The 26,257-nt window shown below is 39.1% G+C and overlaps 1 protein-coding gene across 1 annotated transcript in view; it reads right to left on the bottom strand.

Moving 5' to 3' along the window:
• The window catches only part of pth2ra (parathyroid hormone 2 receptor a), a 95,007-nt gene that overhangs the window by 36,718 nt on the left and 32,032 nt on the right, over positions 1–26,257 (bottom strand). Inside the window, exons 3-7 of the mRNA XM_075478958.1 lie at positions 21,192–21,302; positions 20,649–20,773; positions 18,026–18,123; positions 4,687–4,870; positions 1,369–1,522 (exon numbers count right to left, since the gene is read on the bottom strand). Coding sequence (XP_075335073.1) covers positions 1,369–1,522; positions 4,687–4,870; positions 18,026–18,123; positions 20,649–20,773; positions 21,192–21,302 — 672 coding nt within the window. The remainder of the gene's footprint in view (positions 1–1,368; positions 1,523–4,686; positions 4,871–18,025; positions 18,124–20,648; positions 20,774–21,191; positions 21,303–26,257) is intronic.

Raw genomic sequence — 26,257 nt, 5'->3', positions numbered from 1 at the left:
GTTCTATATATGGATCTATATAGGGAGTATAGGGAATTACTCACTGAGTCTGGTCCTTTATTTATTTATTTATTTTCGTTAGCACAAGTTTCTTGTGTTTACCTTGAATAGGGATGGCTCAGGTGATCCTGAAACATCCCATAGTTAAGCTGCTATAGGCCTAGACTGCTGGGGGGCCTCATCTGTCACACCTTTCCTCACTTTACTCTCTTTATGTATATGTGATGTTATTGTGGTCATTAACTCGTGTTTCCCTGTTCCAACAGATATCCTTTGAATGGTGTTACAGTTTTCGAGCAACTACATTTTAGATAGTGCTTTAAAGATGTGCATCAAAAATTTAAATTAAGTAAAAACAAATTAAACACACAAATAAGGGAGGATAATATATAGAGAAGCCGATTCCATAAACCCTAAGCTTTACCGTTGGTCCATTCCTCAAGTTAGAAGTCAGATATTATAGTCATGATGTAAAACACCAGATCAAGACCAGGTAGAGCATTATCTTCTCATTTCATTCTGTAGTGAACAGTACAACTGCTGCTAAGAGTTAACTGTTGATAGGAAAGCAAAATAGGACAACCAAAAGAGCTTCCCATGGGTGGAGACTGGAGATGAGGAGGCTGGGTATTTCTAAGTTGGGAGCCACTGCATATCAAAATGGCTTACTTAATGGGCAAGAGTTGTGCTTTAGGAGTTTTTAAGTTAAGCAATATTAATTTTTAAGATATCTTAAAAATATACTCTATGCTATGGAACACATATTTCTTGTAGCTGCAGAGCATCATGTGATGGAATCACACCGGCCATGACACCAACGAGTTATCAAACTTCTCGCTGCAAATCATGTCTACAAGACTGAATTCTGCCATGAGGGTACTCATGAACACATAGGCACTCAGGTGAAAACAATACAAGCAATGCCATGTTGCTGAAATAACAACTTGAAACCGTTTCAGCAGCTCTGTTTGCAATCCAAAACCCGTTTTACCAATCTCGATCAGGTTCACTTTTTTATTATTATTATTATTCAACTGATGAGGTTAGCAACACGCCTTATTTTGAAACCGCACAACACTGTAGAAAAAGATCATGTGTTTTCACTTCGACTTGTAAAACTCTACCTATTAGTATCATAAAGTGTAGGAATACTATTAATACACTTCCCCTTTAAGATAGGTTGTTGAACAAAAATGTTACATACCATAATTGTTTTGTATTTCCGTGTACATTTGTGCCATGTTCCCAGAGGTTTTCTGCACTGACTACAGATGACTGAGATTATTTGAAAACCATTCAGAAGTGATGCTTCAGTTATGCTCCATTGTGTCATTAGAGTGATATGAGAAGTGCTTTTTTATTACTTACCCCATCCAATGAGTATGAAGCCCCAGAGGTATTTTGAATCGGACCGAAAAGCCATGAAGATGAGACTGTGCAGGTAGAGACCTTCAACCAGGATCCAGTAGTAGTTGGTGGCCAGAAAATAGATGAAGAGCAGCACTGTTACCTTGCAGCCAATCTGATGACAAAAAAAAAACTCCATTTATATCCATCCTATAATTCTCACTGAAATGATGCCTTTGTGTTGACACATTCCTGTGATGTTAGCAGTACGTCACACAGACTGCTCCGACACCACAGATGCACCAAAGAGAATAAAGGATCTGTATACAGTCGTGGCTGACAACCAAAAAAGCATACCCTCTTTCAATTCTAATGTGTCATGTATCAGGCCATTAGGAAAGATACTCCAAGCCTTAGATCTTAAAATTCAGATAAAACAACTTTCGATGAACAACATCACATGACACATAGTGTGTCATTTATTTAACAAAAACTAAACTGAACTGTAGAAACAGCGAGTGCAAAACTAAGTACACTTTTATTGCTTCCATAGGAATTAAGAGGGTATGTGACAACCAAGTGCAGCTAATCAAATGCACTTGATTAACAGAGCATCAGTAAATGTGAGCACCTCTATAAAAGCAGAAGCTTTGTCAGGCATTCAGGTGTGTGTTAACACAATGCCAAGGAGGAAAGACATCAGCAGTGATCTTAGAGAAGCAGTTTTTGCTGCCCATCAATCTGGGAAGGGTTATAAGGCCATTTCAATCTACAGTGAGAAATATTATTCACAAGTGGGAAACATTAAAAAAGTTGACAATCTTTCCAGGAAAGGATGACCTAGAAAGTTGACCCCAAATCTAGACCATGCAGCGCTCAGAAATTTCAAAAAGCCCAAGAGCTACAACTCAGTTAGCATGTTAAATGTTCAAATTCATGACAGAAGAAAGAAAAATAGAAAAAAAACATGAAGGGCCTGCTTCAGATTCACTGTCTGGACTTGCCTTTCTCGGCCATTGTAGAGACAATACAATGCAACATGGTGGACTCATGGACCTGTGATTATTGATATGATTGTACATTCTAAGATCAGTCTGAAACATTAACATGAAACTCATTATTGAACTCGAAAGTGTCTGTTACCATCAATAATGTACTGTATGTTACTTTATGACTGGACAAATAAAATGTGAAACAAGTTACTTTTTCAGATTTTTCTTATGTTACAATCAATATTAAATCTTTTGGCAAATTTTTGCACAGCAAATAAATTCTCTTCATATCTTAAACAGAAAAAAGTAAACATATCCAATCATTGTGCTATAAGCAATTATGCAAAATGATACACTTGATAACACAAAAATTGTAGATTGCCATCTGGATGTCCTTGCATTAAAGCATAAGAGTATTGCACTTGAAAGTGATACACTAATAACATGAGGGAATCTCATAACAAAAACAAAACCACATTCATTTTAAACTGACACAGGCATTTTATGTGTGCATTCTGTGCACATTCAAGTGCAGTGGGTGCAAGTTTACATACATGATACAGTTTGCCTCGGTGTACATAACACGATCTATAGTCTATAAAGCAAGTATGTCCTTATACTTATAACAGCATAGCAATACTGTGTATGCAGATGTATTGAAAATACAGCACCCACTGTCAATGTTACTGATTATTAAAGACTCATGCCATGAATGGCTCTGACTCAAATGTACCACTCTAATTTGTGGTTTCCTTCGTCTTCCCTTACTTTGATGTTTTACCTTCACCATTCAGAATGCTGAATGTGCAGTTTAACATCACAAGACTGCTCTCAAAATCATCTGATGAGGGCAGAGCTCATTTAGTTTAAGGTTGTACTAAAAACCAGAAAAGCCACAGTATGAAATCTGTCTGTATCTTGTACTGTTGAAGAAATCTATAATATTGAGAAAGACAGTTTCCCCTCACTCCTCGTTTGCACCTCTGTAAATGCAAAGTCTGTTGCTACTTTGTTTTTGACCACAGGTAGTTTCATCATTGCTTTTATAGTAGAGGCTGTTTCCTTTCATCATGTGACATGGAGACACTGGAGAGAGCACTCCTAATAATGAAAAATACCCACAAACAATACTATTCTTTATCACTGTCAAGAGGCGTGTTGGCTGAAGCAACACAGCTGTTGAATCTTTTGTGGAAAAGACAGGAAAAATTATTTATTTCACAGTTTCACAAATCAAAATGTTGCCTGCAGAAAAAACAAGAAAATCTGATTGTCAATTACATGGTTGATTAACAAAATAATCTGTCTTTTTCTTGTAAATTTTGCCTTATTCAGAAAGTGCCATCTATTTCACTTTGACAGGTTTTCTAGACCTGAGCTTAGACATCCACCATGGTCACTGGTTTATGTGAGTACTATATGTAGGAGGGCCAGACCCAGCAGGCTTTAAGGTAGATGTCTGGATGAGCAAAACACATTACAGCTACAACAGCGAAGTGAACTAATTTTACCAGAATAAAACTGGCAAATGAATAAATACATTTTTCATCACTTGCAAAATGAATCAATTGTGACTGTTTATGAAAATCCCCATCAAATTTGTGCATATGGAGTTTTAAGAAAACTTGTGTGATTTGATTGCAAATTACCAGGTACTGTCAATGTCTATAACTGGGTCGAGAAAAATGCTTACAGAACACGAATTAGTGTAGCGTACAACAACTAAGCAATGTTTAAACGAGAAACAAACAAGAGGAATCCGTGAGTGAATAAATTAATGGATTTATGTGGTCAGGGTCCAAACCCTTGGTGAATTACAACACAGTTAAGCTGACATCACAAAGCCTAATTAATCATGTTGCATAGCAACAGATTAGAGTGTTGAAATTGTCCAAAAGCTGTCAGTATTTAAATTTGGTTGTATAAGTCTGTTGCCAATTAGGTGGTATTTATGTAAAACCTGTAAATTAAAGCAAGAAATTTTGGTCAGCCAAGGTTTCTAATAAGCTACATTGACACCATCAAGTCACAGACTACAGGACTATTGAATAGAACATCCTCATTACCTATTTGCAATCATTTTGTTTGTAAAACACTGGAAAGAAAACCAAAGCCCACATCTTCTTAGTAAGTATTTACTGCAGTGTAGGAAGAAAATATTGTTTAAAATTAACATGAAGACATTTTGTTCTTAAAAGTCAGTGATCCCAATTTATAAATTAAGGTTAGGTTTAGAAACTTATGTACATCTGGGCAAAAAAACAGTTTTTTATCTAGAGACTGTTTATTTCTGTGGTATCACATTTAGAGAAAAAAAACTATTAAAAAATGAAGAGTTGTTACTTACATACTGGGACTTGTCAAGTGACGCTATGCTAACTGTTTTTAAGTTGTCCAACAGGGCAGAATCAAAGTCTTGCAATCCGGCACTTGAATACACAACTTTGTCCTTCACGAAGATGCTGACGGCACGTAACATGAAGGAAACAAACAGGTGCATATGGATGTAGTTTCTGGTGCAGTGAAGACGTCTGTCAAGAAAAAACAAATAATGCAAGTCAGTAGTTAAGTCTCAATAAAGACAATGGAATCCAAACAAGCCACATTTTTTACAAAGGGCTGAAAACAAAGTTTCTAATAATAACCATGCAAGCAGAAGATAAACTGATCCAAAATATGACTACAGCTACAATGTCAATAGTCTTCTTTTGAGTGAGACTAGTGTATTATTTGTTGTGTATAGTTGAGTGAAAAAGAGGAGCCATGCAAAATATGGTGTACCCCCATGAGATTTCACCTCTCAGGTAACTCTTACTGAAATCTCAGACCTTCATTGCCTTGTTGGACTGCAGACTTGTTTCCTGTTGTAGGAAAGTCAGATCTTAATAAAAACCCTTTCCCAACAGAGGCAATGGGTTTATCTTTGCAGCTGCATATCACCCGAAAATGTAAATGACTGATATCCACCAAATGAGAGAAGGCTTTCAGACACGATTGAATGTGTAACAGATTATATAAACTTCTGTGTATCATTCCCAAATGACAGCGGGCTGCTTCCCAAATCAAGCCCTGGATGATCAGTGGCCTGAAAAAAAACTGATGAACACGAAGAAGAAAACCTTGAAGGAGGTGGACAGGTAGTTAGAGCTCAACAGCTGAAGAAGAAGATGAGAGTGGGTAAGGAAGTGTACAGAAGGCAAGCTTCATCAGAACAACGTGAGGAATGTGAGGTCAGGGATGAAATATACAGTAGCACAAGCCTCAAGATTACAAGCCTGGTGTCTGGACAGAACCAATAAGCTTAACATGCATTTAATTAGGTTCAGGTCAGATCAACACTCAACAGTCCTCACCTGCCTCCAGCCACACAGACCTCACATGGTACCTGTTCCCACATCCTCCCAGTCACATCTTTACAGTGTCACCCTGCATCTCAGTCATGGTTCTTAACATGGGCTCACTGACATCTCCCCCCACATCAGTACACCGTCAGACCTCCACTACCTCCTCCTCAAGTCTGTCTCCAGTAGTCAGATGAAGAGGCAGCTGGAGACACTGAACCAGAAGAAGGCTGCAGATGTTTTCATCCCCAAGGTCCTGAAGGTCCATGCAGAACAGCTATATGGGATTTCTACAGCACCTCTTCAACCTTAGCTCGAGTCAGGAGAAGGTTCCAGTGCTGTGGAACACAACCTGCCTTGTTCCATTACCTAAAGAAATCTCACCTAAGTGACTACAGACCAGTTGTCCTAACATCCCATATCATGGAAGTCCTGGAGAGACTTTAATTGGCTCACCAAGTGAACATCATTCTAGACCCACCAGAGTTTGATTTTCAGTCTGGAATAATGTTGAAGATGCCATCAACAACATGCTTCAACAACCTTACTTTTATCTGGACAAAGCAGACAGCACAGTTAGGATCATGTTCTTTGTTTTCCAAGTGCTTTTAATACAATTTAGCCTGTACTGCTATGTAAGAAACTCCAGAAAGTACAGCTGGATCTCTCAACAACCGACTGGGTTACTGACTACTTGACAAAAAAGCCACAGTTTGTAAGACTGAAGGGTTGTGTGTCTGAGAAGGTGGTCAGCAGCACAGGGACTACGTTTCTTCACTCTGTAGACCTCAGACTTCCAGTACAACTCAAGAGTCCTGTCATCTCCAGGAATACTCAGATGACTCTGCTGTTGTTGAATGTATCAGGGATGGAAAATAAGCTGAGTACAGGGAACTAAGGCTAGAACTTTGTGGCACTGTGTGGCAACAATTATGTTCCATCTTGAACGTAAACAAAACAAAATATATGATTTTGGGAGGACAAGGAACAAACCAAAGATTTTTCAATCCTGGAAGAAGAGGTGGAGCTGGTAGGGGACTACAAATGCCTGGGAGTAGACTGAAAATCCAACACTTTTATAACTCTGAGAGCGCATAAAGTGGTAATAAATTAAAACTGTAAAGAAACAAACTTGCTTAAAATGTCATCGTTAGCTATGGGTTTTTTTTTTTTTTTTTTTTATAAAATCAGGCAGGTTTTTTTACTCATTCATTGATGCACACTAACAAAAGTGTCCAAACATCTGAATACTAAATCTTTTTATCATGTTATCGTCTTTTTACCAAGGCTCTCTCTCTACAGTCACCATTACAGACTGATATAAAGGAATACACGAGAAATCCTTGAAAAAATACAACCAGTTACAGTACAACACAGACTGCTTCTGTTCACCTCTGCTCTGACAGACGGAGGAGTCGAACAGTGGATGAGCATAGTTTAAAGTAGATGTCAGCCCATTTCTTCCATTGCAGAGAAAGTGCTGATCCAGCGCAAACCTGTACTGCAAACCATCAGCTTAACGAGCATCATAACACAAAGATGTAACTTAAGATTTTTCAATTTACACTTTTCTAACCCACCTTATTAAAAGTTTAACACTCCAGCATTGACACATTGTTGTTCCAGCAAAGTCCTATGATAGAGGCCAGCATAGCATCTCTAAATGCTGCACATCTCCCTCTCTGAGGTATCAGAAATCTGTTTTGCTGCTCTTCATGAATGCAAAAGGAGAATATTTTTGTCTAATCAGTGCTAGTATTGCTGCTGCTGTTGCCGCTGCTGCTGCTTGCAATTAATTTGAAAAATCACAGTATCTCCCCATTCAATTTACAGAGCAGTTAATCTTTACTCATATGACTGAGTTCAGTATCATAGTGGGAAACGTATTGCAGCTATGTTTGTGAAAGTTTTTTTTATTATTCAGTTAGAAATATCTTTTAGCTACTTTTACTTTGAACTTGTTTTGAGCATACATTTACCATGTTTTTACTGGTCTCACTAAGTTGCATTAAATATCAGGGATATGACTGCATTTGTTATCCCTCGAGAAGCTCACTGTTGACTCATTAGGGTTTTCACAGGTTATTTCAATGCAGCTTTGTAAATAAAGCTTTGCATATTGGCTGTTACTAGCTGTTTACATTATTAGCATACAATAAAGGGAAAAAAAGAAAGGAAAGCAAACAGTAAGAGGCTGATGAATGTTCAGAACAAGAAATGATTAAGCATCCTGACAGTCAAAACTGGAAAGGCTGGAGGCTTTGATCATATTCAAAATGAGTATGTAGTGGTCCTAAAATTTTACCTTTTTATGTTTGGTCTTTTAATAGGACCCTGTGCTCTGATATAATACCAAAAGACTGGGTCACAGTGCCAGTCTATGGGGAAAGGTGTTCTGAAGAAGGTTAGAGTTAAAAAGGATTACTTTTTTAAGTTGCCTTAAAATATCAATTAATATCCTAAACGTAAGGCTGTGTATGTTCTGTAATGATAATGGAATTGCGTACATTTGTAAATTGTATATGATTTCTATATTTTTTTTTAAGCTTTCCAGTTCAAAGCAGGGAGAAAATGTACCACTGCTTCTGCTTGAGTTATATATTAATGATTTGGAAGACTACTTATTACTGAACGACTGTGAGTATGTTAAGTTTAATGACACATTTCATAGTAACATGAAGCCTAAAGTATTGATGCTCAAAACAAAGAAGGGTTTGCAAAAGTGAGTGTATGTTTATGTATGCCTAATGCAAAAATGAAATCAAACGGTAAATGCAAGTTTGTTTGTAATGAAAATCATCTGAAAACGGCTTTTTTTTTTTCAAATATCGGGGAAATGTACTTCATTGACATAGCTCAATTAAAGAGGCTACTAGAGATTTACATAAGCAGGGAAATGTTTGCTCCTGAGTAAATGCAGAAAATGTCATTAAATGTTAGATAGGAGCTGTTTGACCAGTTATTCACACCTGTTATACAGCACGAGTGTGAGGTGTGAGCCTTTAAGAATAATGCCATCTAGAAGAATTTTCATTTTAAGTTCCTGAAGTAAATTCAAACATTAAGAATGAGAACCTGTAATAATGTGGTATATGGAGACTTGGAAAAAACATTATATTTTTCTATTAAAATGTAAATGATGGTAACTGGGCAAAAACTGGGCTTTGGAATAATAAGCAAGACAAGTTAAGCGGCAGGATGTGGCTGCTTATTTGAATTGCACAACAGTGGAGTTGCCACAATTCAATGATTTGTTTCATGCAAGTCTTAGATGAATGTAGATTTTCTAACATCTGGCTGGAATAGTACCATGAATAGACACAAAGGACACAAAATTCAGTACTGAGATTGATTATTATGATGGTTTACTTTAAATGGAAGGCCTAAAGTAGGTCTGTCATTGAAAGAAATAGGCAACAGTCCATCTTTTCTAACTTTTCTTTAAGGTGTACACACAAGTCCTTGTAGCTAAAACTGACTGCTCCAGCTGTGGTGAGACAGGGTGCTTACAGTCCTTGTTAACTATGAGAATAAAAGTTTCACATTGTATCATTTGTAATATGTTTCAATAAACTGGGGTGATTCAAAGTAATCAGTCCCTGTTGTCTCCTGCATTTTCTTCCAAGGCTTTAAAACCAAAGCAGGAACACTTCAGTAAAGTGCATCAGGTTCAAGTGTGCAGGGATTTCCAACAGGCTTTTGAAGTGTTTATAGATTATTGCATCTTCTGCAAAATGTCATAAAATACCAGAGCCTTCCAGTGAAAATCAAAGACAGTTTAAAATGGTGGCCTTTGTTTTAGATACATCTCTCTCTCTAAGGTGTCTGTGGAAAGAAGTAATCCTGCCAACTGCATCAAAGCTTTCATTTTCAACTCTGAACTACCTAAATTACTTTTAGATTTAGTTCTTGGTGGAAAAACATTAAGATGGATCATTTGCAGAGACAGACACAAACAAGTGGAATCCATGGAAACGTGACAAACACTGTTCAATTATGAATGCTCAAAACCCCTTCAGAAGAATTTAGTTCTCCATAAAGTCCACCTTCCTTTGGAATTATGCAGTGTTTACTTGTTGCTTAAGAGTTACATCATTGAATAATATGTTATAGACAAAATGTTACAGAAATGTTACCAACAACTTAACAAGCCAGATGCTTTGTTCCACAGAATGATGATGTAATCTTTAAGCCACAAGTAAACACTGCGTTATTGAAAATAAAGTGGGCTTTACAGAGAACAACATTCTTCTGAGGGAGTTTTTGAGCGTTTGAATTTTCAATGAATTTTGTACTGAATGAGACACTTTTTAACTGACAAATGTGAAGTGAGTACAACTCTCCTCATTCAACAGTCAATGACAGTGTGTCATGCTGAATTGTGCCTACACGCATGGGTGTGTGCACCAGTCACAGATAGAGTATTTGTATATATGGTAATTCTATAACTTCATCCGGATAGGTACATACATGTTCAGATATAGATGTGTAGAACTGCACAGCAACATTCCCACAGCAGACAGCAAGACGAATAACAAAAAGCTTTGTGGAGGTCTCAGAAGACAGCTGAGTGAAAATAGATGACCTCAGAGGCCTGCTGAATCTGAGGAATGTTACAATCAATCAATCAAATTTAATTTATATAGCCCATTACAATCACCAACTGGTACTCAAAGTGCTTTACAACAGGATAAAAAACAATACGTAAAACAAAACATAAAACACGATTCAGAAATGGTAAAAGTGCTAAAAGTGCTGCAGGGCATTAAAAGCCTTCCACAAGTGCAATAAAATTATAGAATAAAATTAGTATAAAATTAAGATAATTAAAAAAAAGAGCGGATAGAATGAGCATAGTGGCCCTAATCAGAGTTGGAACGCCAGTCTAAAAAGGTGGGTCTTAAGCTTAAGACCCACAGACAGATGACTTTTCACTGCAAAATGCTAGAGCAGAGCACCTGTAATGTAAGTTGTTTATTGTCTTCGGTGCAGACAGCTGTGCATTTATCAACTATCCTCACCTGTGTCCTTCACTGTCACTTTGGATGATTTTATCTGCCGTCATGCTCCCACACCAGATTTTGTCACAGAGTTGCTTGTTTATTTTAGGTGCATGGCGTGATGTTGCAGCTGCCTTTTTTCACCAGCTGCTGAATTTATCTTATATTAATGTGATATTAATTGTGATACTGAAGAGTTTGTCAACAGGCCTCTGCTGTCACCAATGAGCAAAAATGATCATATTGTCATGTCTGTTAGTTTTGGTTATGTTTTTAGGTCCTGTTTAGTTTTTCCATGTTTAACAGTCTGGTCATGTTTTAGGTTTCTGTCATGTCTTAGTTTTGTTAAGTTTCAAGTTTCTGTTTAGTTTTTGCCATGTTTCTCTTGCCCTGCCATCACCTTCACTCACTCATGTGTTTTTTCCCACAGCTGCCACATTTGTTCATGCCAAGTCAGGTTTGTCCTTATCATCGTCATAGTCAGGTTTTTGTTTTTGCAATCCGGCTAAGCTGTGCTTTTTGTTCTCCTTGGAAATAAATCAAGTCTTTTTTGTTTGGAAATATCTGCATCCGTGTCCTACCTTCTCCACGCCATGCACACGACACGTACCAAACGTGACACATATAGAGTAGGTAGGCTATTCACTGAAGACATTTTTTTAATTTTGAGTGTCTTGATAGTTAATGATTAAATGGATGCATGCAGAGATGTGGATCTGCTCAATTGGCTGTAGGGCCCATGTCTCAGTACCTCATGACATTCTATTTCACAATGTACTATATGAAGAGGAGAATTCAGTGATGATATAAAAAAAGTAAGAAATTAAGATGAAGTAGATCATTTTGAGACTGTGCACTTAGTTCAGAATTTCAAATGGTGAACAATGAACATGAACTAATTTTAATTTGAACCTATGTGAACCCAAACTTTGAACTAGTTTTAGTGAAGTGTAAACTTGCACAACGCTGTCCTTTGTTAAAAACATTACAGCTTATTAATGATGTACTCATAACAATGTACTGCTCTCAGTTTTTAACATTATAAACTGAGAGCAGTACATTGTATTCAGAGTACAGAGGACTGGGTAATGCAGATAATGTTGCACAGCATGGCTGCAATGAAGAGAGCCTTGTAACACTTTATCCACACAGCTGTGGGTTTCCCGACTTAAAGAAAGTAGCTGTTAAACTAGAAAGCATTCAATTAACAATGTAATGGTGTAACCAATGTAGCAACGTGATAGTTCTGGCAGACCACGTAGTCAACGCGCCCTTTGCCTATTGGCTGACGCCGACCCAACCCTTATGGCTGTCCACAAACCAACTGCGCTTATGGGTAATCAGCTGCTGCTCGCAATTGGATGCTGGCATTTGGGGCGCTTCATTTAAACTTGGTTTGCTGTCACTGCTCTTTTTGCTTTCTGCTTGCAAGACGTAGCTCCGACTAGCATACGCGCCGATGCTAGTATTATTATTGCTGCTGCTGCTTACCCTGTCGTCCGGCATGGATCCCCGCCTGCCGGCGGAGTCGGAGAATCTGCCGGAGGACTTGGAAGATTCGGCTGAGATGGACGCCGTGGAGGACACCGAACCTTCCCAAGTCCAGCCGAGCCAAGACGCGACACGGGGCGGGCTGTCCACAGCGCGCCGCGGGCAGAGTCGAGGTAGGCCGCGGCCGGGCTCCTGTAATGTGGCAGGGCAGCCGCGGGTAGACACGCGGCTTATTTTACACCGATTTCACATGATTTTGCGTGACTGTAGCTGTGTGGCGCGGGTCTTATGCCGGCACATTTGGATTACAAACCATCCTCCTAATTGGTCTGTTTGGATCCTCGCGGTGATGCTTCTAAGGTGGAGCGCGCGCCTCACCTCCCCAACAAGGCTACACGCTGCTGATTGGTATGTATGCATTAAGCCTGATTTATGCTTCAGGCGCAAAGCCTCTGACGCTCGGACGCAGAGCCTCTGCGAGCGTCAAAATCTTGACCACTCCCCCACGCAGAGGCTCTGCGCGCGTTGTCGTGCACCTCAGAAAAATCCTGACTACACGTCGGACGCACGCAGACCACCAACGGAAGTGCGCAGACAAAAGCGGCTGTGATTGGTCCTCAGTGTGCCTTTCCGGTTGTCTGTGTGGCTTCCTCCTTTGCATTTTCGCCAACTCCAATAAAAGAAGCTGTTCTTCTTCGATGTCGAGCAACTCCAGATCCATATCTTGCATACACTTTTTTTTTTTTGAAAAATAAACACTTCCGCCGGCGCCCCCGAAGTTCTCGTCACCGCCCACCGAAATTCTCGCGAGGGGAAACTGCTGTGCGTCCCGAGAAATTCCAGACCGAGGTTGCAGAACCATAACATGAAAAGTGGTTCGCGACCAGAGCAAAGCAACACGTCAAGACGATAGACGCAGAAGTATAATCCGCCCTTTACAGTCTGATGGGTGCGGCGCCACCTGTCGTGTCGAGGTGTGGAGTGCTTTGTGCCTATGGGTTACCTCATGTCACGGTAGCCACAAGATAGCTTTTCAAGCCAGTTCGGTAACTAGATAGCTGGCGCTACCTAACTGAAAACGTTGAACTAGCTAGCCTTTGACATCTTGAACTGAACCAATTGAAGTGTGGCATTTCATATCATTGTTGTTCTATGAACCCTTCTTAAAAAGTCTGCTAGTTGGCGTTGGCTAGTATGCTAGTGGTGGCTAAGGCTAGCAGAACTGTGTTTGGAACCATACAGAGGAGTTTTCAGCTCTTAAACTCATCAAAATCACCTGCGTCCAACTATATCAGAGAACAGACTCACAGGTTTAGCAATTCTCAGTTTGAGTCTAAACGTGCAAAAAAATTTAGATTTGGATGAGTTAAGAGATTTGCAGCACAGCCATCGTCGCATACAGCTTCTGTAATTTGATACTGTATAGCAATCAGTTGATATACATGTTTTGGTATTGTTATTGGTAATGGGGGGAAAACATTTCTGCTGCTACAATAATCCCAAGGGAAACACTGTTTTAATGTACTTAAAAGTGGAATGCTCATGTAGACCAAATATTGAATTTATCACACTTGGGTGTTGAAAAAAAAAACTGTTGTATATGGGCTAATATGAAGTACAAAGTAAGATGGGCTTCCTAAAAAAATAAAAATTGCCATCCTACAATATATGCCACCACCCCATGTATAAATCTCTAGAATCACCACTGCTTGCTTGGATCCTGTTCTGTGGCTCGGATCTCGTTTTTGCTGTTCTTGGATCGGATCTTGCTCTGCTTGGATCTTGCTCTGCTTCGCTCTGCCGCAAAGCGCTGTCGCTCTGCCGCAAAGCGCTGTCGCTCTGCCGCAAAGCGCTGTCGCTCTGCCGCAAAGCGCTGTCGCTGCTGTGGAGACCGACTATATTTTATATGGTGTACCTAAGTGGTTGAGTTTCAATGCTTGCCCCAATTAAATACTCGCATCACATTTCAGTCTGTGTTCATGAAGGCCTACGGCAGTTCCACCTTTTAACGTCAAGCATAGTCGCGGTTTAATAATAATTATTTATGTAATACTACTAATCATAATGGTGACACACGTTTGGTAGCCTAATATTTCGTGGGGGGGGGGTTGTAGGACACCCTGGTCCAACAATCCAATTGGCTGGTCTGCGTTCCGGTATGGTCTGTTGGGGGGTTTGTTGCCTTTACAGCAAATGGAAGGTACTCCACCTGAGGATGCTGCTGTTCCCTGTCTTGGCTTCCATACCGCCAAACACAAATTGTATGCATTCAGAATAAGCTTCTGAAATTTATCTCTGTTATCGTCTCGTTTTGACGAGAGTGGTTCTGACAGAAATGTAGCAACGCGATAGTTCTGGCAGACCTCGTAGTCAACGCGCCCTTTGCCTATTGGCTGACGCCGACCCAACCCTTATGGCTGTCCACAAACCAACTGCGCTTATAGGTAATCAGCTGCTTTTTGCTTTCTGCTTGCACCCACCACCTCCCCTGCTCCACCGACTTTTCATTGCCAAACAATGTCATACTGTTGTCATTGTTGCTTGCTCTGTTCCAGGGGGTTTGTTGCCTTTACAGCAAATGGAAGGCACTGCACCTGAGGATGCTGCTGTTCCCTGTCTTGGCTTCCATGGAGCTCATGGAAAAGTCGGGAACTTCCTCTGAACAGAGCCATACCGCCAAACACAAATTGTATGCATTCAGAATAAGCTTCTGAAATTTATCTCTGTTCTCGTCTCGTTTTGACGAGAGTGGTTCTGACAGAACGATGTTAATGTTACAGGCAGTTATAGCATCAACTCCCAGAGGTTTCTTTTCATCAGCTTCATTACCTAAGCTGTGCCCCTAACCATAGGAAATGCACAATGCTCTGGAGCAAGATGAGTTTGTGTTCTGCTCTATCTGGGTCTGTAAAAGCCACTCTACTGTTGAAGTCTGTATGCACCTGATCAGATATAGCCAGATCATTATAACATTGATAGAACACAAGCCTGTCTTCTTTAAAGGCACGGTTCATTTCCAACGATGAATGGGAAATTCAGTTTTCTGTATACTGAGGTTTTCATCCAGTTTTTAGGATGATGGATGTGACTTTTGTGCTACAATAACCCTACTTCACAGCCCAAATTAAAATGTGTGGTTAATAAAATAGAATGCAGATATCATAGCAGACATATCAGAATCCTTTAGCCCTAGCACTAAAAATAAACATCTGCAAAGCTGCCCAGCAAACAAAGGACATCCCCAGGACCTCCATTTGACATTTCCCCTACTGGTTCCTGCTATAATGCTCTCAGTAGGACATGAGCAGGACTTTGCTGACATCCATAGCAAGATGTTGATTGGTCTCTATGTGACTTTCTGAATGAGATGGAAACCAGGCCTTCAAGGAATGTTCTCTTTTGGTCCCCCTAATAACATTTTCTTCTTTCACCATCCATGGAGTAGAACACCAAAATTTTCTGGGTTACAACAGACAAGTGTGTGTCTGTGTTTTCACATGTAAAAAAATTCTAATCACTGTCGCAACATGACACTGGAGAGGAGGATCCGTCGGATAGTCGAGCCTCGGATCCAGGAGGTGCAGTGTGATTTTTGTCCTGGCCGTGGAACAGTAGACTAGCTCCACACCCTCAGCAGGGTCCTGGAGGTTGCATGGGAGTTCGCCCAACCGGTCAATATGTGTTTTGTGGACTTGCAGAAGGTGTTTAACCGTGTCCCTTGGGGAGTCCTTTGGGGGGTGCTCTGCAAGTATGGAGTGTTGGACCCCTTGATAGGGGCTGCTCGGTCTCTGTATGACCGGTGCCAGAGTTTGGTCCACATCGCCGGCAGTAGGTCGGACGTGTTTCCGGTGAGGGTTAGACTCCATCAGGGCTGCCCTTTGTCACAGATTCTGTTCATAATTTTTATGGACAGAATTTCTAGGTGCAGCCAGGGCATTGATTGTCTATAACCACTAGTCACAAATTAATGTCAACCAATGAGAGCACTGAGGCATGATCAGTGAAGCAATGTGGAGAATAGGGGCCGTGACTGTTAACATCATTTACAGTACAGTAAGTTTTTCCATATATTCTTCAAATATTAATTTACAAAGTCATCCACATGATCCTTTTCATGTTGATAGTTTTGAGCACTTGCAAACTGTTAGCTTTTAGATTCTACAGATGAAGAAAACCATGTCATGTGCAGCTCGAGGACATCCCCTTTTCACCCGAGAGAGCCGAGTTTGACTGTTGAAAATTATTCTTGTCCTCATCTTCTAGTTTGGATATAAATATGGTAAGTCCTGTCACTGGTATCACTTTAGCCTAAGCTAGGCAACTTTTTTCTAATTGGCTCTGTATGAATGGGACTAATTTGGAATTTAATAATTGGATTTGATTACAATTAAATGGATTATAATTGTCTTGAATTGGACTGTATGTTTTACGTGTTTTAAGATTACATTTAGAGTGATTTGAAGCTATATGAATAAAACAAAATTTAATTGAATTTCTCTTTTTTCAAAAAATATAATTGGATACATATGTGCACTAAGAACAATTGGTTAGGTTTACAGAATTAAATAAATGGTTATATAGGAAAAAAAACATGGTATGCCATGTCATGTATGGCATAAAATACAGCACCTAAAAAATTGGGATGTTCCCCACAAACTTTAACTACAGCAGTCTTCATCCATCAATATCAAATGGTATATATATATATATATATACACACACACACAATGAGAGAATGTCCAAACAATTTTGTTCATATTTTTTAACCTTTCTCTCTCACGGCTTGAAAATGCAATATCTGTCAAGAGCAGGAAGTAGGACAAAATGAAAAAAAATGACACTGGAGTTTGTTTTCTTCACAACATATTGAGAATAGCAGATAAGAGTGTTAACAGTTCTCCATGAATTTGAAAGTATGCATAATAGTGAGGAGCGAGTGGAAAGCAACATGCAGGTCAGCAAAAACAGAATGAAGCGGTAGCTCTCACCGGCACACACTTGCTCATTCGCACTGGGGCAGTAAATGTTACAGAAGATTTGCTGCTACATTTGTGCACACAGTCTCTCCCACTGATTTTCTGGAGATTTCACTTGGGGCCTGGGTGGAAAATATCTGCAAAAAGTCCTGTGCAAATACTGATTAATAATTGCATTCACAAATGCCGCAGTGCCAGAACATCTGTAGAATATTTCAGGATCCCAGTGCATGGGGTGGCTGTAGCTAAAGAGGAAGAGCAGTCGACTGCGAATCAGTGGTGTCCGAGTGGTTCAACTTCTGGCTTCCCTCATGTCAAATTGACTTGGGCAAGACACTGAACCCCACGTTGCTTATTGATGCATCCATCAGTGTATGAATGTCTGTGAACAAGTAGAACACAGCACTGGGTGGGTAGCCTGTATAACTATATAGACTAAGAAGTGCTGTGTGAGTGAAAAGCACTTTAAATGGTCAGTGCCATACAAGTACAGTCCATTTACCAATTGCATGTGTAAAAACAGCTTGAATCACATGGTGGCAGAGACAACAGGTTCCTTTGGCTAAATAATGTACAAATTACATGTAATTGTGGTTCTCAGAAGAGACGGCGGAGTAACTGAACTTGTTACAACATATAATGCAGTCTTTTAAAGATCTTTTAGTCCTGGTTAAAACTCTAGCAGCAGCGTTCTGGATGAGCTGCAGATGTTTAATGCTCTTTTTGGGAAATCCAGTTAGAAGAGCAATACAGTAACACCTGTAAGGGACCAGTTCCTGCTGATAGTCTAATGATGCAGGTTTCTGTGTCCATTGTTTCAGAGGATTTTGTGATTTGCTCTGTGAGTTGTTACAAAGACAGAAAAAGTTCTTTCTTACCTGAAATAGCCAATGATCATGATGGCCACCAGCAGAGAGCTGAAGGACACAGCGTAGCCTGTGGTATACATGATATACAGCCTCTCAAAGAAGTCTTGCTGTGAACATACAGATAATTATTTGCTATTGAGTTCATTCTTTCTCACAAACTCAAATTAAACACAAGCATGGGTCACAGTACCATGTCTAGACAGGATGCTGCGTAGAGAACAAGAAAGCTCACATCACTATGCATGTTTTAGCTTTAAATCCTTAATCTCTGACAAACAAAGATATCAAACAATTGCCAACTAGATATCATAGCAGGCCTTTTGATGACTCACCTGTTGGTCTGAAATCTATGATAATGCCACATTTTCAAGAACCAGTCAGACACAAAGCAGCCAGAAGCTGATCTTTCCCGAGTGATGTCAGAGTGTGTGACATCACTCAGTCTGAGCAGCTGCTTTGATCAATACGTTGAAAATCAAAAGGTGAATAGAATCTTGAAAAAATTCTTATCTTTTCACAAATAAATACAGGATGACAAGGTAAGCTACACCTTTAACACTTCTTGCAAAGCAAAAGAGCTGCGTCTTCAGTTCTTGAGATCTAAGGAAAAAGTCAATCAGGGAATACTCTGCTGCAGAGGCACACACAGAGAACAGAGTCCATCTCAGGAAGGTAGTTCTTATTTTCACACTACCTGCTTGGTATTTCCTTAGAGTCAGCATTCCATGCATGCGTAACTGATCAATATTCATTGGAAGACTGATTTCAAATGGTCACTGCTTATAAAGCCAACTACCTGCCTGTGAACCAGTTATACAAATATCACATCTGCAAATATATCTCTTACTTTGTTCCTTCACATGCAAAACCTTCTGAATGGACTTATACATATATATTAGATTTTAAAAAAATAAGGTGATCTTGCCCTTGAAAATAAAGCAGTCTGAAACATGGCGATGATTTACCTTGGCTGTTAAAAAGTTTGCCTACATAACTCCATTCCCATGCCACATCTAAAACACTGGAATTAAACATTTGTGCTAAATTGATACCTTCAGCCAAAACAAAACGCAAAAGAATTATACATGGTATGAATTGTTATATGTAAGAGCCCAATTCCCATAAGGCTGAGATGCTGTGTAAAGTGTAAACAACCAATTGAAAAAAGAAAATAGCACAAAAAAGTGACTCATGGTGGCATATCTCTGGCAGTAAAATCCCTTGTTTCTACTTCACAGTCAATGCCATTAATTACCATAAGATTGTGCCACTATGTCCAGCCTCCTCATTATGCATATATAGTTAGAACATATATGATCATATGAGTTTTGCATGTAGAATATCAGCCACCTTCTCTTTGTGCCATCAGCTCTGGCTTTGCTGCAGCTTCATCTGCATCAGTCACACCTGACACAATCCCCTCTTCCCTCATCTTTATGTCTGCGTTAATGTCAGACTAATACATTTTGTCCGACTTCCACCACTGTGAGCAGCACTTCGGATTTCACAGTCTGTTAACTTCCTCTTTTCGTTGCTGTTGTTTAATAGACAACCACAGCAAAAGGTGTCTGGACAGGAGTGTTATTGTACTTTGTATAGTCTGATTACAAAAACAAAAGGAAGGTACCTGCTGGGTGAGTAAATAGGGAAGTGTTTGCTGAGACATTTGCAATATCAGCTCTATAAGGTGCATGATAATGAATTTGTTTGGTTTACTGCTTGTTGTGCAGAACCACAATGACAAAATTATTAATTCATGCAGCTTTATATTTAAGATAGCCCTGGAAGTCTTATCACAGTTCATCATGGTTCCATGGCCCACCAAGTTGTAATAGATGTTTACTTGACCAGACTGTGTGATTACTTATCTCTCTCACACCATTTCATGACTGGTTTATAGCTTTCATCTTTTAAACTTCTGTCCTGCTGTGTGATTAATGGCCAGTGTCCAAGAACATTATATTTCTTTTATCACATGGTTGCTTATCATGTTACAAGAAAAAAAACATCTGTGCCTATGGTAACTACAAATATGTTTGATGTTGTTTTGTGAGATAATTACAGGTGGTGAGATATAACCACAATCCTATGATACAAATATTATCTATTTTTTCAGTTGTTCCATTAATTTCTCTTTTACAATACAGAAAGAAAAAATACAGTGAAGAAAAAGGGAAGCTTTATTACTGAGCTGGGTAATTTTGAATCTAATTAATTGGATTTGATTGGATTATGATTACAATGAATTGGACTCTAATTGGACTGTATTATTGAAGTTTCCTTGAGATGACATCTGTTGTGGTTTGGCGCTATATAAATAAAACTGAATTGAATGTGCAGCCTGAGGTAAAGGGTCAAAAGCTTACACTGCAGGTGAAAGCTACTTCAGAGAATGAATAGCTGCTCAGTAGTTAGAGAATCATGTGGTAAAGTAATTGAATGTGCTTTAACACAAAGCATATTGTGTTCACACACAAGATGAAACATGGGTTTGCCTTTCATCCAGTTTAATTCCTCAAAGGATATCTAACATTGTTCTCTGTCATTCGCTTCTGCTGAATGTTTCTGTGTACATACACTTTCATATTGACAAGAGTCAAGTGGGAATAGCTGGTTAACCAGTCATACTCACTTTTGCCTCCTTATCACTGAAGGGCTGAAGGAAGCGTAAACACTCTGAGTAGTTGGTCCATGTTTTGTTCCAATGCTCCACAAATACCCAGGAACCATTGACATCACATTTCCTGTAGGCATGTCCTGTAAACATATACTTGAATGATTCTGCATCTTTTTTTTGAAAAAAAAAAAAAAAAAGTGAGGTCCTTATTTGGTATGATTAACACATGCTTTTCTTACTATTGCAAGTCAAAAGATCAAGGACTATTACTGCATGGATGTCTGTCCCTCACTCACTATGCTACATACACATGTACTAATATAAACTATGTATAAATATACTGTAGAGATAACTACCTTTAATTAAAAAAGAAACTATTTCACAAAAGTAAACCATGAACTTAGCCAAGACCTCTGGGTTTCATGTGTGAAATTTTAAGTGGTACTTAATATTATTCAACCACAAAACATTTCAGTGTGAATGTATCTCTTTGTTCAAAGTTTCTTGCATTCCAGATGTCATTGTTGGTGATGCTACATGAGAAAAATAACAGTTAACCTTTGTGATTGAAGTCATAGATGTAAGATGGACAGGGAACCTTTGTAACCTGCCCAGGGGAGCCGTGGGGCCAACAAATAAGGCCGTCCCAGTCTGGAGGGCACACCTCATCTGCAGGGAAAATGAGACAAAGTCAGCACACTCACTCTTCTGTCGAGTGCCTGGTCAGTTTTTTTTTTTTATTCTATGTTTGCAAGGGAACAGAAACATTGTTGAAAAAATTCCAGCAACTGTTCTTCAATAAATAAAAACATGCAAAACCTTCTGAATGGACTTATACATATATTAGATTTAAAAAAATAAGGTAATCTTGCCCTTGAAAATAAAGCAGTCTGAAACATGTCGATGATTTACCTTGGCTGTTAAAAAGTTTGCCTACATAACTCTAAAACAAAAAAATTATACATGGTATGAATTGTTATATGTAAGAGCCCAATTCCCATTGTCAGGTTGTGGTGTGGAGGGAGGACACGGATGCGGATATTTCAAAACGTAAAGGGTGATTTATTAAAAAAAAAAAAAAAAAAAAAGTGCAAACAAAAAGTGCAGCAACGCTGGATTCAAAACTGTGGAAAAATAAACAAAGAACTAAGCATGGCATGGAATAAATACTTAACTTGGGAAGGGTCGAGGAACATGGAACAAACAGGAATCATGCATGGAAGCCAAACAGGTCAGGTAGATAGACAAGGAACCAACAAACAGACAGGGGAGACAAGAGACTAGAGGGCTGGGAGTGATTGGAGAGTGAGTGCAGCTGGAGACAATGGACAGGTGAGGGGAATGAACTAATTACCTGGGTGAGGGAAGTGAAGGGAAAAACCGTGGCAAAACTAAAAACCAAGACATGAACTGAACACAAAAACGTAACTTAAAACATGATATTAAAAAACACAAGTCCATGGGCGTGACACCCATAAGGCTGAGATGCTGTGTAAAGTGTAAACAACCAATTGAAAAAAGAAAATAGCACAAAAAAGTGATTATCTACAAAACTCATTAACCAATATTTTATTCACAATATAATGCTGACAACGGATCAAATGGTGACAGTGACACATTCTAATTTTTCATGAAAATGGATTGGAAAAGAAAAGAAAAGTAAGTGGTAAGAAAAAGAAACAACTGGAGGTACATGAAATCTATTTGGGTAAATTGTCAACAGGTCATTAATGTGAATGGGGATAAAAAAAAGAACACCATATAAAGAAAGAGACTCTCTGGAGGAAGGCTAAGCAAAGGTTCAGCAATCTGCAAAAAAAGCAATTTCAGAATAACATTTCTCTATGTAAAATTACAAAGACTAAGTATTATATAAGTGTTCCATCATCAAGAGTAAATAATTCAATAATAAGAAATTCTGAGAATCTGGAGACATCTCTGTTCGCAAGGGACAGGTTTGAAAATCCATACCAGATACCAGAAACTATCATGGAAATTACTAAATGGTTCACAGTTCACCGTGCCATCCACAAACGCAGGTTAAAGTTCTATGATACAAAGTAACTCGGACTAAAAAGAAAAAGCACCATCTTGCTTATTATTAGCGCTCAGTTTAAAAGCCTGCATCCCTGATGTTATGTATTAGTGCCTATGGAACGGCCAGCTTGCACATCTGGGAAGACACAATCAATGCTGAAACCCGTATATACCAGGTTTTAGAGCAACATATGTCCCCCATCCAAAGGATGTCTTTTTCAGGTAGGGCCATGTATATTTCAGCAAGACAACGCTACATTTATTCCAACAGCATGGCTTCACAGTAGAGGAGTCCAGGTGATGGATGGTCTGCCAGCAGTCCAGACCTTTCACCAACTGAAAACATTTGGTACATTGTGATTTGCAAGATACAACAAAGAAGACCCAGGACTACTGAGCATCAGAAAAGAATGGGACAACATTCCTCTCCCAAAGGTCCAGCAGCTGGTCTCCTCAGTTGCAGATGTTTACAGGCTGTTGATAAAAGAAGAGGGGATGCTACACAGTGGCAAACATGGCTCTATCCCACCTTTTTTGAGACAAATGGCTGCCATCAAATTAAGGATGCGCTAAGGCTACGGCTACACGAAAACGAAACGAGGGTTTTTTTTGAAAACGGGTACGAAAATTATTGCGACCACACGGGGAAGCTTCTGTGTCCTCATGGAAACAATGAGAATGATGAAAACGATGCAGTACACACAAAACACCTCTAGGTGCGCTGTAAGCCACCCCCACCGGTTACACCAGAACAATAGAAGAAGCAATGCGCATGCGTGTACGCCCCTACTTCTACCAGCGCGAAGCTCCCGTTGTTCCTTCAACAACGCCGCTGTAGTTAGCAGTGTCTGCAGCAGTGCTGCTATCAATGTTGTGGGGTCCATGATGATCGCTGTCTGTCCTTGTTGTGTTGTCTTCTTCTTCCTCCGGATTTTGAATGGAAGCCGCTTTTTGTTCTGGTCACTGACGTATGTGTATACGTCACTGCGTTAGCCATGTGGCTGTGACGCAGATGTAAACGAATCCGTTTTCGCTGTAACAATGGAAACGAAACGACACCGTTTTCAGATCTTCCCACTCTGGAACCCGTTCTCAAAAACTACCGTTTTGGGGTAGTGGGAACGCCGGCTCCATGTGGCCGCGACAGCCAAACAATAAGAAAAAGTATCGGTTACAGTGAAAAACGTTTTCGTGTAGCCGTAGCCTTATTCATGAAATAGCAAAATGTCTTACTTCCAGCAACTGATGTTTTCCGAGATCTATTGTTTATAAAACATTGGTTTATAAGATTTGCAAACCATTGTGTTTTTATGTACTTTCTATAAAGAATCAGAATACAACCGAAAACAAAATGCAGAAAACAATGCAGAGACACAAGGGAGAGAGGGGGGGAATAAGCAGGTGGAAGGGGAAAATGATGGTGGACTGGAGCCTGATCGTTACAAACAGATTAGTTAGGAAAGTAATATTTCAAAAGAAAGCAGAAAACTGAGGGGAAATGATATATATATATATATATATATATAATCTATTATTAATATATTATATATATACTGTATGTATGTATATCCAGATCACTCTGTTTGAATATCATAAAATCATAATATTTCAGCTGCTGGATGATAATTTTGTTGATCTATCTAAGAAGTGATTGTTAGGTTATCTGGTTTTAATGTGTTATATAGTTTTTTTGTGCATGTAAAAGGTTAAAAAATTTGCTAGGTTTGAAATCCCAAAGCACAGCCAAGGAGAATTATCCATGTTCACAGAGGACATTTGAAGACAAACTGCCTCAAATGCTTTGTTTTTAGTCCCTGTTTTTTTACCCTCATTATTCCACATTTAAATGAAAAACATTAACTTAACTGAGTGGCTAATGTGACACTATTCAAACAAATAATGAGCTGCTTTTATTATATGTTTTTGACCAATTAGCAGAAAAATCCCATTTCAGGAGATTTACATAATTTACTGTTTACTAATTTACTAATTTCTACTAATTTACATTAGTAGACGTAACCTTCAATCAACATTATGAGGCTAATTAACAGAAAAATAACATGGTTACATAAAACTGTGTGATAACGAAGATAGAAAAGACAAAAAAAAAAAAAAAAAAGACAAGACAGATACAAAGATAGATGGTCCTGACATAAACTGCTACAAGTGAAGATGTCAAGGCAAAAGACAGGAAGAGCAGTGGTCAAAATCAGCAGCTGTTGAGGCAAGACAAAGAATTCCAACAAAGTCAGTGATTTATCGAGCTGAAATTTAAGACACTTCAGGTGGGTGTGGATCACCACCAGACTCCCCCTTTCTCTGAGGAAAGGTGAGGTGAGATTTTAAATCATTATTGTTGGAAGTGCACTACTCGTGCATTTACTTCGTCTGAAGATATTTCTATGTGTATATTACTGGAACTTAATTCAAACAATACCAGACTGAGCAAGACACTTAAAGAGAGCAAATATAAAACATCTCACTTTAACAAGTTGTTTGTTTGTATAAGTATGTCCAGATGACATGTCTATCTGATAACACAGAGGTGTGTTGCTTTTATTCTGGGGGAGGAAAGGGAATACAGAAGGGGGGTTGAGCCACCTCCTAGTTTGTTTTAGGATATTCTTGAAATGTCTTATTCAATGCTAATTGGCCATTTTTTCAACAGATCTTGGAAAGTAGGCCTTCGTCATATTAACTGTGTACTTCTTATCTGGTCTTTTGTGGGTCTTGTTGTCCCTTGTTTTGACATTCCTGAGAGGGATGAGAGTATCTGTGAGTCTGTAATGTCCCCAAGGGGCAGCAGCCGTGTTGTGCAAGTTCACAATCCACAGAACAATTTCAAAGTTCAGTTCACATAGGTAAAAAGTGAACTAGCTCATGTTAATATTTCACCATTTCAAAATTTTTTATTTTGAGTGAAGTTCACAGTCCCTAAATTCATGTTCACGTGTCACATTTTTATGACCACTGAATTCTCCTGTATGGAACATAGTGTAGAGAAGTTCAGTACTTCACCATGTACCCTAATCCCATCAGAGCAGATGCAAATAGATCTTCTTTTTTTTTTATCTATCTTATTACTACCCATCGATATATATTTAAAATCAAACTGTGATACAAAAAAAAACATGTTTTTAGTTCATAGCCTATTTTATTTGATAAATTATGCACATTTATAAAAGTATGTGAGCCGACAGAGGCCCAGGGAAAATTGCTTGGTCCCATAATCAACATTTCAATAACAGAAGGTAGCCTCACAAGCCATAGAAGAAGAAAAAATGCAACCTCAAAACATCCAGTAACAATTGAAGAAACTAAGTTATAAATGAGAGGAGCATTTCAGTGACACAATCTGGTGTGGGACCATAACAGCAGATAAAATCATACCAGCGAGGGACACAGGAGGGACAGAGCTGTAGCCCACACAGCTGCCTGTGCCAAAGCAAAAAAGGTCAACTTACATAAAAGGTTCCCTCCTCTGGCTTTCTGCTATACAATTTAATCTATTCAATCCTTCAGAATCAGCTGGCAGGCCTCAGTCTTATTTCACTCCTTGATAGGTGTCTTCTGAAACCTCTTTTTAT

Source organism: Odontesthes bonariensis, chromosome 12 (assembly GCF_027942865.1).
Source record: "Odontesthes bonariensis isolate fOdoBon6 chromosome 12, fOdoBon6.hap1, whole genome shotgun sequence".
NCBI lineage: Eukaryota > Metazoa > Chordata > Actinopteri > Atheriniformes > Atherinopsidae > Odontesthes > Odontesthes bonariensis.
The sequence above is the reverse complement of the archived record's forward strand: the minus strand, read 5'-3'. Positions and strand labels throughout refer to the sequence as shown.